At 38.2% G+C, this 17,622-nt stretch overlaps 1 protein-coding gene and 1 long non-coding RNA gene across 2 annotated transcripts in view; one reads left to right on the top strand and one right to left on the bottom strand.

The window, feature by feature from the left end:
* The window catches only part of FAM91A1 (family with sequence similarity 91 member A1), a 43,851-nt gene that overhangs the window by 15,706 nt on the left and 10,523 nt on the right, over positions 1-17,622 (bottom strand). The window contains exons 7-16 of the mRNA XM_058699002.1: positions 17,245-17,335; positions 16,843-16,905; positions 11,687-11,793; positions 11,132-11,170; positions 10,491-10,603; positions 9,903-10,018; positions 8,530-8,642; positions 8,085-8,171; positions 6,030-6,162; positions 1,226-1,374 (exon numbers count right to left, since the gene is read on the bottom strand). Coding sequence (XP_058554985.1) covers positions 1,226-1,374; positions 6,030-6,162; positions 8,085-8,171; positions 8,530-8,642; positions 9,903-10,018; positions 10,491-10,603; positions 11,132-11,170; positions 11,687-11,793; positions 16,843-16,905; positions 17,245-17,335 — 1,011 coding nt within the window. The remainder of the gene's footprint in view (positions 1-1,225; positions 1,375-6,029; positions 6,163-8,084; positions 8,172-8,529; positions 8,643-9,902; positions 10,019-10,490; positions 10,604-11,131; positions 11,171-11,686; positions 11,794-16,842; positions 16,906-17,244; positions 17,336-17,622) is intronic.
* LOC131494582 (uncharacterized) lies at positions 6,586-17,597 on the top strand. Its single transcript, XR_009253465.1, has 2 exons — positions 6,586-6,733; positions 17,539-17,597. It is a non-coding gene; the product is annotated as an uncharacterized LOC131494582 (long non-coding RNA).

The raw sequence follows: 17,622 nt of genomic DNA, 5'->3' as shown, positions 1-17,622 counted from the left end.
GGTCTTACAAACAGCTAATGCCTCACATAAATGTTCACTGCTATTGTTCTTATGAAAATAAATTTTAAACGCTCCATCCAAGCGGTTTCCATGCTATTCCAGAATTGAGAAAGCACATCTTATCACCGTAATTGGGAGATGGACCCTGAAGGAAAACACCAAGTTCTGAATCTTGGCCTCGCCCCCCTCGGCTGTATCACCTTAAGAAGGTTACTTCTTTGCTTTTCTGTAATGTGGTGACAAAATATCTACCCTGTAAAGACATTGTACGCTTGCTCAAAAGGGTTTAAAACAGTGCCTGTCAAATAATAAGCTCTATTTCAAAGTTAGTTATTGTCATTAGTCACATGCAATTCCTCACAAAGGGACTATCTAACCTTCCATCCATCTTACCATTCCTTCAGTTCATGGATTCCTACTGTGCCTAGAAATCGTGTTACAGAACAGGAGGAAATGTGTACATGGGATAGGTTTGGGGGACACACAAAGAATTATGGAAAAAAAAAAAAAAAAAAAAGTTGGTCAGTGTAAAATCTGTAACCACTCCTACCGAACAGAGGACGAATTTGGAAGTGAGGGAGGTGTGCTCGTGAGGGCAGCTAGAACAGCACAGCAACGAAATCAACCTTATACAAGGATCCCTTCCTTTCTTCTACACCATTAACCTTGCATATCTAGGAAACCAGGCAGGATGCAGCACTGAAGAACAGCTATGTGATCCCGCCTCTTTGAAATGGCATCCTTGCAAAGTACACAGATACACAACTGATTACACTGAAAAAGTAAAAGAGCAGCAGTAATTTTCACAAGTCAGTTTCAGAGATAACTAAAGTTCTAGCTTTCAAGCGCAATCTTTCCCGTTTATTTACCATCATAGCCCTACTTCTAAAACATTTCATTTTTCCTAATTGACTTGATCCCTCAAGGCGATCCAGCCTTCCTTCCGAGAGCATCCAAAACATTCTCTTTAAAATACTGCATTCATCAAGAAAACTTCAATGTGGCACCAATCACGAGATGATACATGAATAAAATGCACCAACTCTACCCAACGAACTGAACTTCTTACAACAGCATAAAATACAAAGCTGCTTACTGATCCCTGATCTTCATATTTGGTATCAGCAAATTGAGATAACACAATCAAACCAGAAAGCCTCTTCTTCAAGTCACCACGAGCAAGTGTGAAATGCCACGGCTAGTGACACTCCAGGTGGCTCTTTACCTGAGGGGTGCAGCTGCTCACAGGCCGGATTTCATTGGTGAGAGGAGCCATGGAGACGAGTAGTGTGTAATTTTTGTTCAGAACTCTGCTACAAGTTGCAGGGTCCAAACCAAGAAGGCTTTCACAGCGTAAGAGATCCAGAGGAAAACCTGAATTATGATCAAGCATACACATAGAGTGAAAGACTGACAATGTGAAGCAAAAATGTCCAAGACAAAATATTGGTAAAATATTTAAATATTGTAAATGTCTAAAATAAGATATTGCCTTGATATTTAAACATTGTTTTCACAGAGTTATCTCTATTAAAAATGCCCAATTTCCTTGGAGACCACTAAGACACTTTAAGACTTAAAACTAAGGGTCTTTATTCCCTGGTCTAGAAAGATTAATGGTCTACTGGTGTTTTGTGAGGCCATCTCTTCCCTTAAAAGTATGTGTTTGCTCCACCTTGCCTCCTCTCCATCCCCAGCCACGCCAGGGCAATGGCATATCATGAAGACCTAAGCGCCACAAAAAAGCTGTCACCTTGCCTCCCCCAGTTTCTGATTTCTACAAAGAGCTTCAAGACCAAGTTCTGAGTATGGCATAGGAACGAGTTTCTCAGCTAACAACATGTACCCAAGACTGCCGGTCCGTAAAGCATGAACTCACTCAGCACGCAACAGATTTTAAGTGTTCCCATTCTTAATCCTTTCGGAAAATACCAATTCTGTTTGCCCTCTAAAAAGAGATATTTAAGGCTGAAAGAAACTTTGGAAGGTCAAGTTGGCCCATCTCTCACTCAAGCCAAGAATGAGTCAAAAAACACATGGCCTGCTGGAAGGGCACAGAAGCACTGAGCACAACTAGCACCAGGACCTTGGTCTTTAATACCATACCCTAGTATGAGAAACCAGGCTCCTAGGAGAAAAGGCTGATTCCAGGAATGGGACAGAAGTACAAGAGAAGATAACACTGTTTTGCCAGAGAGAAAAGAACTGCGACAAAAGTAAAAAAAAAAAAAAAAAAAAATTTAAAGGATGGAGGCATGGCACAAGAAAACAAGAGCCAGCTTGAAGGGGAACCCACTGGCAAAATCTGAGACAACTGCAGCATACGAATTAAGAGAGCAATGACTGATTATAAGCCACTGAAAAAAACAGGAATTCATCAATCCATACTGAGAATATAAAAGAATGCCTAGTCCCAGCTGTTACTGGAAGAAATACTGGAATTGGAAAAAAGTGATCAATCTGCAGCCATCACAGTAAAGAATGGTTCAGACAGGACCATCACTGGATGCTCAATCTGAGAGGAAATACTGATGAGGAGTAGGATACGTGCATGGTCTTCAAGTATCTGCCCACAGATTACTTAGTAGTTGAGGGTGGGGAGAATAATTAACTGTACAGTGGAAATATCAGAAAACACATTAACTGGGTGATCAAAATTACCATCACAATGGGGGACAGATGGAAATCACATGCATCCAGATGCCATACCCTTAGAACATGACATTACTTACATGATACTCTAGACTTGAGCGCACAACCTGAATCTACTAATCACAATGAAACATCACCTACACCCCAGGTGAGAAATTTTCTGGCAAAACCAACAAAAAGGGACTATATTCTTAAAAAAGAATGTTCTAAAAGACTAAAAAGGTTACAGATTTGTTCCAGAATAAAGGAGATAGAGGAGACATAACAATTTCATGCAGATCTGATCTTAAAACAGATCCTGCACTTGAAGGGCGAAAATGCTATGAAGGACATGATTAGGTCAACTGATAAACTGGAATACAAATGGTAGATTACCGTATCAACATTACATCTTCCGAAGTTGATGTGAGGGCATAGCCCTATTCTTAGGAAACATACCCTGAGAAGGCGCCTGGGTGGCTCAGTCGGTTAAGTGTCTGACTTTGGCTCAGATCATGATCTCACGGTTCGTGAGTTTGAGCCCCTCGACAGGCTCTGTGCTGACAGCTCAGCCTGAAGCCTGTTTCTGATTCTGTCTCCCTCTCCCTCGGCCCCTCCCCCGCTTGCACTGTCTGTCTCAAAAATAAACACTGAAAAAAATAGAAAAGAAACATACCCTGAAAAATTTAGTGGAGTTAACACCATGATACTTCACTTACTCCCAAATTCTGGGCTGAAAGTAATTATACTATTTTTATTCATTTTAGTAAATTTAAAATATTTCCAAATAGGATGTTTAAAAAAAAAAAAACCGCAGGGAGTCTGTGATTTAATGTTAATGGAGGAGAGAGAGTCCTACAGATATCAGGAAGAACATCGGGTCCACACCTCTGGCAAACAAAGTAAAGACAGAGAACCGAAAGCAGCTATAAGACAAGACTGGCTGGACCCAGATGTGATGTTCATTTTGAAGTACAATAAGAGGTGAGCAGTTGGCTTAGGAAAAGGAGAGAAGGGGAAAAGTTCTATAAAGAGTAGAGAAACTTATGTTTGATTAAGTACAACAATTCAAGAGCAAATTTAATAAAATGGAGAAATCACAGCCACGAGTGAAAAAATGATAAAAAAATCTGAGAGAGGAGAGACTAAACAACAAAAGCTTTAACTGGTACCCAAAACCTGTCAAGTATCAAGCCAACCTTTCGGTTATTTTCTAACCGAAAAATAAACTTAACTACTTTCACACAGATAAGGTTTAGGTTTTCCCTTTAACATACATTCTGGTACATAAATGATTAATGGTGAAAAAGTTTAGTCCAGATTACTAAGTGAGAGGTCGTTTATGAATAAATCAATAAAAAGCTTAGTGCCTGGGGTACCTGGGTGGCTCAGTTGGTTGAGCATCCGATTTCAGTTCAGGTCACGATCTTGTGGTTTGTGGGTTTGAGCCCCGTGTTGAGTTCTGTGCTGACAGCTCAGAGCCTGGAGCCTGCTTTGGATTCTATCTCTCCCTCTCTCTCTGCCCCTCCCCCCCACTCATGCTCTGTCTCTCTCTCTCTCTCTCTCTCAAAAATAAATAACATTAAAAAAATTAAAAAAAAAAAAAAGGTTAGTGCTCAAGAGAAGTTAATAAAAGGGACAGAGCAAAAAAAAAAATTCAAGAGACATGGATTTAAGTCCCATTTCTTCCACTGACTGATCATACAGACCATAATGATTATATGGGCAGGAAATCTGACTGAGACAACCTTCAATTTCTTTATCTATAAAATGAGTTAAACTTGCCTGGCCACTAGCACCAACATCCCTGCATTCTATCATGAGCATGGAAGGATGATTTATTTTAAGATGGTTATAGCAGAGTATTTCAAATACTCTAACCTGTTATCTCCATAAGTCACTAAAAAGTCCCGGTAACTTTTACGTACAAAGACATCTTCAAGATTGTGCTGCTCATTGCTTAGGTCACATGATCTAACATTTGGTAGCCAAAAAATGGTTACTATTAACAAACACTTATGAGTAAGTGCTTTGGCCTCTTGGCATTTGATTTAATATTCTCAGTTTTAACTATTTACGAACAATCTCAAAAAGAACCCCAGCATGGGACCATTCCTCTTTCTGCTCACGTCTGTCTCTGCACCCGACACGCAAAGGTTGCAGGGCCCAGTCACAGGAAACTGAGCGTGTCCAGCCTCACTCAGCTCAACCACCTGGCAGCTTTGCGGTCACCTCCACAACCACTTTTGTGAAGTGACAACTGATTCCGTCCTTAAATTTTTTTTTTTAATTTTTTTTTTCTTAATGTTTTTTATTTATTTTTGAGACAGAGAGAGACAGAGCATGAGCGGGGAAGGGACAGAGAGAGAGGGAGACACAGAATCCGAAGCAGGCTCCAGGCTCTGAGCTGTCAGCACAGAGACCGATGCGGGGCTCGAACTCACAGAGTGTGAGATCATGACCTGAGCCGAAGTCGGACGCTCAACCGACTGAGCCACCCAGGCGCCCCGGGCCTTAAATTTTTAAATGGAGTTGAAAAGAAAGCCAGATGCTAGTGAAAGAAGTAGAATGAAAATGGATGTCACTAAGAAACTCGACGGTTCTTGGCCAGAAAACAGAACTTTCAAGTGAATGAAAGAATGAGTGAGAGTAAATATTATCGTGGTGCCAAGATTTCACAGACTTCCGAGATGCAGCTCCTGCGAATGTCTGAGGACCTGAGCCAAATGCTCTTCACTGGTGCCCAGGCCACGTCATCTTTTCAAAACCTATGTTCCTGGATGGCGCTGCACAACGCAGGACCTACCATCCACTGACCCCCAGTTTGGGAACCCTCGTCTATCCCAACCCTGACAGCGCATGCCAGGTGATCGCCACGGTAGGGCTCACCATAGATTACAAGTGTCACTACCTCTTTTACTCTTTAAAAAGAGGTTCTCCGTCCTCTTTTTTATTTGTTAAAGCAAAATACTTTAGTAAATATTACAGCAGCATTTCAACAGGAAGCTCCTGTTTATTATTTTTATACAATGGAATCTTTCACTCATGAAATTTTATGCTTCTTAAAACAACTACATTTTGGCACTTGTTCACCCCTCAGACTGAGGCCTGTTCTAAATTCCGTCCAGCCACTTAAACAAATTAAACACTCCAACCCTTCTTATAGGTACTGAACAGATTTAAATGCTACAAATACTACAGTGGCACATAAGAAAGGAGAAAGAGTGAAATCAGGTAAGAAAGAGTTCACGAGCAAAGAACTACACAAAACAAGCCTTTAGTTGCAAACTCGACATGCCATCTACACAAAAGGTATTAAATAAGTGAGCGTGACCTGTTTAATTTCTTAAAGAAGTTCCATAGGATCATGTCTTCAAAATCAAGTACATTTATCATACCATAATTGGGCTGGTCTGGCTGTGCAGTTTGTGCAACTAGATCTTTATTATGACGCAGAAACAATATGGTGTTTCTCAGAGTAAGTGCATGATCAAAATATCTCTGTGCTTCTCCTTCACCAGTGCTCTGAACCTAAACCAAGAGAAAATAAGTTTTGCAGTAGCACTCTCAAACCATCCATCCTGATACGTAACCATACAGTAGAGATAGTAAGACATTAAGAATCAATAAACCACAAATTTGCCCAGGCGATACTGAACCAAACGTTAGCTTAAATCTCAGTTGAGTTTCTATTTGAATACATCCTTGAAGATGATAGAAATTATCCCAGCAAGTAAAACTAACACACCAAATAATGTTAAATTACACCATTATATAAGTTGTATGTCTCACGTATGATTCAAATGGAGTGCTTAAAAAAAACTCTAAGATCCACATTCTACATTCTGCTTCTTCCAGAAGAGTACTCCAATCCATGGTCACCAATTACGCCCCTAATTCTCATCACCGTGTCCACAGTTCTGTATCACTGGCTGCAAGGCTCAGTGGTAAATATACAGCTTAAATTCATTCAACGAGGATTCACTGAGTCCCTACTATGTGCTATGGATGACCTGTCTAGGATGTATGGATTGAATAGTGGACAAAACCGCTGTGCTCACTGGACTTCATTTTAACGCATGTTCTTCTGACACTGAGTCAGGTACTTGTTCCATACGTAAAAACACATATATCCCAGAAACAACACACAAAATGGAAAGACAGGTCTATAGGGGAAAATGACTAAATTAGATCTGCATTAAAAAATAAGATAACCACTTAAGCCTCATCAAGACGAAGCTTCTTAAAAAATAGCTAAGAAGCTATTTTTAAAAACTAGACTTCAGACTAAAAGGCCTTCCCAAAAATAACTATGTGATATAAGAGAATATAGATATATAAAAAATAAAGTGATCTTCCAATTTGCTAAACGTGATAAAAGACTAGTGGAGGTGAGAAAAATAAAAATCAGAAAAACAGAACTTAGAATGTGCTAGAAAATAAAAAATTTATTGGCAAATTTGCCAAGATAATACACAACAAGAAATGGGGTTAACAAGGTATTAAAAGTATTGAGGGAATAATGGATGTATAAAGGTAACAATAAGAGACCGATTAATAGCAAGGATTATCTCAAATACATTTCTGCCCTAAAAAAATGAAAAATTTATGGAGAAGGAAGAGTGAAAAAATGTCATGGTCTTTTTCTTAAGATATAAAGGATAATGGAATCATAAAATCCTCTAAGTAGCACATTTAATACACAGAGTTCACCACGAAAACACAAAAGGTACCAAAATTATTAGTCAAGTAACAGATTCAGCATAGAAACTATTTGCAGAGAGGAAAACAGAGGACAAAAACAAAAACGAAAACAAACACACAACACACACACACACACACACACACACACACACACACACACACACACCTCTACCACACCACGACCACCACCACCACCAAAAACCCAAAAAACCTAGGAAATGGAAAACCCCAAAAGAGCAATCCAGATTTAGAGCTAAGGCCAAGTAGGGCTGTCCTCATGGAGAAGAAGGTGGCTAAGAGCATTGGCTGAAGTCTTCCAGATAATAAAGAAGATGGTGAGAGTGGACATAAACATGATACCCAGGGACACTGTTTCAGATTTAAGATAAGGGGAACAAAAACTTCAAATAAAACAGCTGAAAGGAGATCTTGGAAAATCATACTAAAGAAAATTAAAAGCTAATTTAGAAAAACGTAATTCAAAAAATTACATAGACTATTTCTATACCCCAGTTCATTAAACCAAATCACGCTAAGTGATAGATAAGGTCCACAAATCACTTTTTAAATCACAAAATCTGTTCATCCACTTGATATTCTAAAGTCTAAATGACTGTTGCAGTATTAAGGTGAGGAATTAGGCAGGAATGAGCAAGAATATATGAAAACCTATACAATCAATAACTGATGTTGTATCAAGAAATGGTTCCAAATGCCCTGACATCCCATACTGACCAGTCCAGATTTACCTTTTCTAGTTCTATAAGAAAGCTGTCCAGAGACTCATCTGACAGTTTGCCAACTTCGAACATTGTGACAGCATGGCTTTTCAAGTTCTGTAATACAGAAACAAAACAAAAAAACTTAAAATGGACCTTAAACACCTTACATGAGTCTATTGTTCATAAGTCCTAGTTTTCTCTTCTTATATGAAGCATTAACATCTCACATTTATATTACGCTGTCTAATATAATTAAACTTAAAAAGTGAGTGACATGTGAAGCTGAGTCTTCTGATTACAGAAGTAACCCTCACTAAAGAGTTACTATGCTCCTCTAAGGAATATAAAACAAAGACAGTTGCATTTTGCATTTTTAGGAATTAATCTAATTCTTAAAAAGGGACCTAAAAGCATGAACTATTTTAACTCTAATCTTTAAACACTGTCATATTTAAACAAGAATTTGACTTACTGGTGAAAGATTTCCCATCATTAAAAAGGCAGTGAGAGTTGAGTCAAAGAGAAAAGCAATACGCTTTGTATATCCTGTGGACAAACTCAAACTGCTTACACTGGCTGTGTCAGCTAGAAAAAAAAAAAATCAATGTAAAATCGAGTAAATGAAAATTATTCTTTGCTTATCATTTAGAATGAGAAAGTATTTCTTTTCAACTTTGATAATTAAAAAAATTACATAACTAAATGTAAGCCAATATTGCAGTCCCAAAAGGTCCCAGTCCCACCTATCTCGAACTAAAAAAGGTTAAAAAAAATTTTTTTAAAGGTACTCGTGTAGTAAATTTCTTTTGTTGTTGTTTGTTTGAGAGCAAGCACGCGTGCAAGCAGGGGAGGGCCAGAGGGAGAGAGAGAATCCCAAGCAGTCTTCACGCTTAGTGCAGAACCCAAAAGCAGAGTTCAATCTCACGACCATGAGATCATGACCTGAGCCAAAATCAAGAGTCGGGACACTTAACTGACTGAGCCACCTAGGCACCCCTATAATAAATTCCTTTCCTTCTTTTTTCTTTTCTGTTTTTTAGTTTATTTATTCATTTTGAGAGCGAGCAAGCAGGGGAGGGACAGAGAGAGGGAGAGAGAACCCCAAGCAGGCTCTGTGCTGCCAGTGCAGAGACCGATGTGGGGCTAGAACTCACAAAACTGCGAGATCACAACCTAAGCCAAAGTCCAAAGTCGGATGTTTAACCAGCTAAGCCATCCAGACACCCCTATAATAAACTTCTTAAAAGCCAATAGTAAACCAAGACTTGATAACTGACAGAACATTAAGACTAGCTAGCCTAAACTCTTCAGACGAGTCACCTGGCTCAGGTAAGAGGCTGGGGTTAGAATGAGAGCCTATGCTGTGCTCCCCTCCCCCCACCCCAACATAAACCACATGTAGCCCCCTCGTCCATTAGCTTTGCCTCCCCTTGTGCTTGGCCCATACTGAGGCCTTCCCTCACTCACCAGCTGGCAAGCTATTATTCATTTTTAGCCCAACTATCCTCCTCTCCAGGAAAGCTTCCTGAACCTCTCTAGGCAACAAGGGAGCACTTCCCCTCTGCTCCCACAAGCACCAAAACACTTCTCACGTTGCTGTGGGTTTTGTGGTTATCCTGCCTTCTCTCTCCCTAGACTTAATTCTCAGAAGGAAGGTACCATATTCTTGTCAATTTTATACCCTTAAGACCTAGCACAGTACCCAGCATATGGGTAAGTACTCAACGACTATGTACCAAATGAATGATACCGAGAACAAAGCTAGGAGAGTTAACTCTGTGAGTGTATGTGTAGACACAGGCCATCATCTATAAACACTCTAAATTAAACTTAGTAAGTGCTAACCTGGATCTTCTTGACTGTTAGTATCTGTGTCAGTAGCCGATGAAGCTTCTTGTACAGGACTCCTACTTTCCCCACCATCCCATGATAGCAGCATCTTTTGTGGATCTAAAGTACTCCTATTAACGAAGAATACATCCACATTTCAAAAGTCATATAAATTATCTTATATAAAAATAGCTACTAAAGTCAGTACTCAAATTATGAATATCCATCCAAATCCAGTCTTTTGTTCAAGCCTGAAATTGAGACGTAGCCCCCAAATGCTCTGCCCACATACAGCAATGGTTCTTAACTAAGACCCATGGACAGGCTTCAGGGAATTTGAGAACTCTTTAAAACTATATGTAAAATACTAAAACAAACAAAAACAAAAACACTGTATGTAAAATACTGTATTTACTTTTCTCTGGGGAAAGGGTTCTTGTTTTCATCATCCTAAAAAAGATTCATCACACAAAAAAAGATTAAAAACCACTAATATATAGGGTTCACCTCAACTGACAGGTTGGTAAGTAAAATTTTTGTACATAAAACAGTATTTTTTCCTAAGAGGAAACTCTAATATCTTATACTAAATAAATGAATTACTTTAATCTGTTTACGGATGGAACATTCTTCCACGATGAATGAAGCTGGTCCAAATTTATTACTTGTCCCTTCTTATGGGCAAAGCCCAATCGGCAATACATTGAAACGGCATTCTGAAAGGAACAGAAAGGAAATTAGCATTTACAATGAACCAGACATCAGAATGTTTGTAGAGAGAAAATATCACCACGGACTATGCTAACAGTGATCCTCACACATTTTCATCCCATAACTAGAAAAAACCATTTTTCAGTAGGCCTGTTCATCTGCTACTGTCTTCACATCCGCAGAAGAGCGAATGCTCCCAACCCTCAGGCCTGCCGCTGTCTAGGAAGCAAGAGGCTGAAGTGGTGCAGTTTAGCAGAAGTTGTTGCTTTAACTGACCTCCTTACTCCTTACTAGACACTGATCACTCTGCTTCCTGCGTGCACAGGAATGTGAGTGCCGGCTTTCACTGCGTGGGGTGAAATTCCACTTCAGGATCCTTATTTCTTTCTATCTTTGCAAGGACCCCTTTACTGTCCCCACTCCCTTGGAGAGCGATAAGAATCTCACTGTCTCTATTTCTCAGTAGCTTATCAATGGCTTATAATAAAAGCCATTCAGTATTTATAAGTAAAAAGAGTGTAAAAATTACATACCTTAACCAAAGATAAGTCTATTTCAAGGACATTTGCAAGCTGGAAGATAAAAAAAAAAAATTATTTACATTCCTAGAATTATCAATATTACACAGCTTGTAATAAACAACTGAACCATAAAGAGCAAAATTTTAAATTAAGAATAACTGAAAGACTGAATAAATTTTGAAATCAGAACTTTCTCCTTTCCTTATGTCTAAGATGTTTAGAGTAGTAGGAGTCTAGATAGTGACCATAACAATGGGAGATTCTTTTCTCTTTAATTGAGTTTCATTTAAAATAAGAAAATGCCTATATCGATCAACAGCTTACAATCCTTTTACCAAGAAGTCATATAAAAAGTTATTTACCAAATTATGTTATTACTAAAAAAAAACTCAACATGTATATACAAAAAGTAACATAAGAACAGTGACGTAAGTATATTAATGGTCTATGCTCTACCACGTATAGATTCCAAAAACACTTTAACCATCATTAAATAACTTTACTTCACACAAAGATTATTTTATAATCTTGAGGCCAAGTCTTTCATCAAACACTGTTCATACTTACCTCTGCAACATTAGTATGCTCATCTATTGAAACAAATATCTTATAAAGTAGAGTTTCAAAATAATCACCTTGCACCCGATTCATTACAAAACCTTCAAGAGGAGGAACTAAAACAAAATAGACTTAGTTTAGTGATACAATTTTATAACATAAGAAAGCATAATTCAAATATCTACTCAAAAAGAAAAACCTCTACCTTAGAGATTGAATTCAGCTTTTGCTTTTATCCACTCCACAGCAAGTTTTCTAAAACCCCCAAAGTTAAGGACATTTACAACCCAGTCTACACAGAGGACTCTGACAGTACAGCACAAATCCTACAGAGAGTTAATTTAATTTAATCCCATGGACCTCTCAGATTACTGAGGCAAAGGAAGTGCTGGAGGACACGAACTTGGTAGAAAGGCAGGGGCACTGGGGCTGCTTCCGCATGAGGAAGGCTGCAATGGGTGTGTTGTAATGCCCTGAGAGACAGCAGGGGTGACTAGGCTAAGGCAGAAAAGCAAAAGACTGAGAGACTATACAAAGACTGTACTGGCTGCCTTTCTCCCACCATCCCTGCTCCATGCTGAGAAGAGAAGAAATTCACCTGCACGACGGCCACTTTTACCAGCAATCACTAATTTATTCTTTGGGGCTTTCTTTCTATACCCTCTTCAGTGGCCTCAGTATTAAGAAGGGCAAGACCTTCTTCATCACAGGAGGCAGCCTAGCAGGTGCTGTTCACCTGAAAGTGGATTCATACTCATTTCTCTCCATCTCGCGGGTCCAGAAACTCTAATCCAATTTACTAGAGCACTCTGCCCAGCTGATAATAAAGAGGCACTATGCTTTCCTTTACCATTCTCCACTGTGCACGTTTCCCTTGAAAATATCCTGGGAAGGAAGAGTATTTAGGCCATCAAAGGACTTGGGGGTCCTGTGTCTCCTGGACCTAATACCATCTATTGCACCCAAAACCTAAATTATTCCTAACAAAGAGAAGTAAGACAAAACTTAAGTGGTCAAAACGAAGACATTGCAAAAAATCACAATGACAGATTATTCACTTTTTAGATCTGGCTCATGTCACTTTTTGTTTTTAATGTTTATTTTTGAGAGAGACAGAGGCAGAGCTTGAGCAGGGGAGGGGCAGAGAGAGAGGGGGACACAGAATCCAAAGTAGGCCCCAGGCCCCTGAGCTGTCAGCACAGAGCCCAACGCGGGGCTTGAACTCACCGACCGTGAGATCGTGACCCGAGCCGAAGTCGGATGCCCAACCGACTAAGCCACCCAGGCGCCCCTCAGGTCATTTTCTAATTTAGTGTTACCTATAGTTCTAGTCATCCAAGTACTTTTAAGGATCAATGGTTTCTCTTTTGAAATATTTTAGAAACCCCCTATTTGATATCCTTAACTCTTTTCCTACACTATCAGCTGTGTGGATAATAGCAAACATTTACTGAGCACATACTAAGTGCCAGGCGACTTCCAGGTACTTGACACACACAATTTCATCTAATCCTCTTAACCTCATGAGTTGTCTAATACTATACCTCTGTATTTCAGAGATGAAGAAACCAAGACACTTAAGAGGTTACAAACACACAATTTACATCTAGGTAAAGAGATACTGAATAGTCTCCAATACAAAGTTAAAAGAAAGTATGAATTACAACACACCATCTGCGTAAAACAAAAACCATACAAAAAAGGATATATGCATACATGCCTATGTGCTTAGCATACTTTTGGAAAGATAAACTAAGAAATTTAAGAGAGCCACTGAGAGAGTGGCCACTGAGAGAGAAACTGTGTAGCCAGGCACAGGGGTCAGAAGCAGATGCTTTTATAATCTTTTATAAATTTAGAATATTATATCATAATATTGCCTACTCAAAAATATATTGAAAAAAATCAAGCTAACATACACAGAGAACAAACTGGTGGCTGCCAGAAATGAGAGGTGGAGGATGGGCGAAATGGGTAAAAGGAATAAGAAGGTTCAAAGTTCCAATTATAAAATAAGTAAGTCATCGAGATGTAACGTACAGCACAGCAACTATAGTTAACAATGCCACACTGCCTATCTCAAAGTTGCTAAAAGCGTAGATCTTAAAAGTTCTCACCACAAGAAAAAAGATTTCTGCTTTTATGTGTGGTGATGGATGTTAACCAGACTCATGATGATCATTTCACAATATATATAACTATCAACATTACAATTTATATCTGAAACTAACACAGTGTGTATGTCAATTATATCTCAATAAAGAAATAACAAAATAAAAATTTTAAACATGTTAATAAAAATTAATAAGTGTAAAGAAAAATACCTGAGAATAGCCTAGAAAGTTTTAAAAAAAACCTCACAAGGAAGGCCTGGCCGTAACTAACATATTTTTTTAAATTTTTTTTAAGTGTATTATTTTTGAGAGAGATAGAGACCGTGCAAGTAGGTGAGGGGCAGAGACAGAGGGAGAGAAAGAGAATCCCAAGCAGGCTCCACATTGTCAGCGTAGAGTCTGAGGCAGGGATTGAACCCATGAACCGTAAGATCATGACCTGAGCCGAAACGAAGAGTCAGATGCTTAACCGACCAAGCCACTCAGGTGCCCCTGGCAATAACTAACATTAAAGATTATTTTGAGTCACTGTAATCAAAACAATATGGTATAAAAATAAAAACAAATCTGTGAAGACAAAAGACTATCAGAACTAGCTCCAGTGGAGAGGGGAATTCAATGTATGACAAAAGTTACATTTCTACCCCGTGGTAATGGGTTACTGAAAAAACAGTCCTGGAATTTACCCAAATGCTACTGGTTTTCCAAACAGAAAAAAACCAAGTTGGACCCTTATTTCACATCAAATACAAAAATAAGTTCCAACTACAGGTCTGAATTTGTATGACAAAAGTTTTTAAGAATTTTTAGACTATTTACATATATATGCACATATATGTGTACATATATACACATACACACACACACACACATATACATACACATATATCTTAAAAGTACTCTATTCAAGCATAACAGAAATCTAGAATCTATAAGCAAAAGGGGAGACATAAATTGAACAAGTATACAGTTTGATGAATGATGGACTAAACATATTTTAACAATAGACCCTTTAGGGGCACCTGAGTGGCTCAGTCAGTTAAGCGACCAACTTTGGCTCAGGTCATGACCTCGCGGTTTGTGAGTTGAAGCCCTGCATTGGGCTCTGTGCTGACAGCTCAGAGCGTGGAGTCAGCTTCAGATTCTGCATCTCCCCCTCTCTCTGTCCCCCCACCCCCCCTCTTTTTCAAAAATAAACATCAAAAAAATTTAAAAAACAATAGACCCTTTAGTGACTATTCAAAGTATTTGTCTCCCCCAATTTATTTGTTCCACCAACCACAGTGCTTGTTTTGTTGAAACACAGCTGAAATGCTTTCTCTGAAATCAACTGCAGGCGTCTTTTGTGCTGAATTTGATGGCTTCCACGTTGTCAAACTGCTTTTCATTGGTTATTACAATTTGGTGAACATTCCATGTTCCACGGTGATAAGGAAGGTACATTCAGCAGTAATAAGAGCCTGAGTCTGTCCGCACCGGCAAACATTGCTAGACAGTAGGTAAAGCATGGCAGAACCCATCACTGTAATGGAGTAGCCATCCACTTGGCCCTTCTCTGACTACATCTTTTAAATGCACTTAGTGCTAACGTGAGTCAGTATTCAAACTATCAGTCAACAGGGACTGAAATGAACTAATCAAAAACCTATCTTTTCAGGGGATTCTCAAATGAGTCAATATCAGTTGATCGACGACAGTAAAGACTAGAGTAATGCCTTCATATTTTCCCATAGTGACAGGAAACCACTACCAGCCCTGTCCTCCAGAAATCTCTTCCTTGTCAAAACCTTTCAAACTGTAAAACTAGTATTTTATTTGCTATAGCATCAATTATATAAACAAGAATTAGTATCTCACTACTTTTTGATTTTCTTCCCAAATTTAAAGAATTCAGGTATGTACATGGTTCAAAATCCATTTATTAAAGATTCGCAAACACATGGTAACACAGATAAAGGTCAGGATACAATACAGCACGATAACCTGTAAAGATTCAACACTGACATGAGGGAGTGTTTCTGCAATAAGCCCCTACCATCACTCAAAGTCATTCCCTGGAAATTTTTGACATTAATATTTGATTACACAAATATTAAGTATCTTAGTACGGTAAAAGATACCAACAAATAAGAACGATAGCTCAGGGGCGCCTAGGTGGCTCAGTCGGTTAAACCTCCAACTCTGGATTTCGGCTCAGGTCACGATCTCACAGGTTTGTGAGTTCTGGCCCCACATCAGGCTCTGTGCTGACAGTGAGGAGCCTGCTTGGGATTCTCTCTCTCTGCCCCTCCTGTGTTCCCTCTCTCTCAAAATAGATAAATAAACTTAAAAAAAAAAAAAAAAAGAACCATAGCTCAAAGATATGCTGGGAAACATAAAAACATACCTGTAACTCACAACCTAAATTTGTTAAAAAATCTAACCTATAGGAAAAAAGCTTCACTGTGTTCAAGGATGTTAAGCACATCACTACTACAGGAGGAAAAAAAAAAAAAAGAAAGAAAGAAAAAGAAAAATTATAAGCAACCTAAATAACCAGCAATAGGAGAATGTTCTAATAAACTGATACATCCATAAGGAAATACACAAGGGCCTTAATATTGGTTTAACTTAGGGAATGGATGAAGGATGAAGGGAGGAGTAGATAAAGACAAAAAAGATGACCTCAACATGACAAAATAAGACAGGTATGTGGAGTTAAAATAATAGCTATGATAGGACTGAACATCTGTAAAAACAGTTATGCACTGAACAAAGACTAAAAGGACATAAATTTACGAAAACATTAACCTGATTTAGGATGTGAGAAATTTATTTCAGACTTCCATTATTTTAACATAGCATGTACAATAACGTGAAGATAAAAAAATAAGGAATTTAAATAAAACCACCACAATGTGTTACAACATAACAAAAGAGAAATGTCTTTCTTTGAAAGATTCTAACATCATAGATCCTAGATTATGTGTCTAATTTATTAGGGTGATACATGCAATGTGCAGCACCTAGTAACCATTCAAAAATCCCTGGAAAGTGTTAGCATATACTTACCTGCTATACAACTGTCATCAGATATTGGTACATCCAGATAAATAAATCCTTTGTTATATAAGCCTACAGAAGCAAAAGTAGCTGTTTTAGATGGAATACTAAACAACAGTAAATTTAAAAAGAAACCAAAATTGATTCCTGATTTTCTGCAAAGATTCTTACAACTGAATACTAGGTAAAGGAGAAAAAAAATAAGAAGAGGAAAAGAATTCGTTAAAGTTTTCAAATCTGTTTCCTTCACATGCTCAGAACTACAAAATTAAAAACATTTTTTTACCTAGGATTCATTTGTATAAATTTGTAGCGTATGTGAATAAAAGACTGATAAAAATTACTATTAATTGTTGCTGGTTTAAAATTAGTTTTTATGTTGACAAAAGACCACTTCTACTAACCACTTACTATGTACTACATTGTAATCTAGTGATCCAGACAGCTGAGGGCCTGCATCGATGATCTTATCAATAGCACATTTCTCAGGCAAAGTGCATATCTAAGAAAAACAAAATAATTTCAATTAAATTCTGCCCAAATTAATTTATAAGTCTCTTGAAATCTCTTCATGTTTAAGACAAGGATTATCATGATGACTATTATATATGATTATATATTATCTATTATGTATGCTTATAAATATTAGGTGCCATTAGCTGAATGTACTACGTATTTTTTTTCTCTTATTGCTCTGGAATTCAGAAGAAAAACCTATGCACACAGCTGTCGATTAAGGTGCCAGAATATGCCACCAACAGAATCGACGACAAATTATAAGCACCAATA

Source organism: Neofelis nebulosa, chromosome 14 (assembly GCF_028018385.1).
Source record: "Neofelis nebulosa isolate mNeoNeb1 chromosome 14, mNeoNeb1.pri, whole genome shotgun sequence".
NCBI lineage: Eukaryota > Metazoa > Chordata > Mammalia > Carnivora > Felidae > Neofelis > Neofelis nebulosa.
Note: the sequence above shows the minus strand (reverse complement) of the source record. Positions and strands in the feature narration are given on the sequence as shown.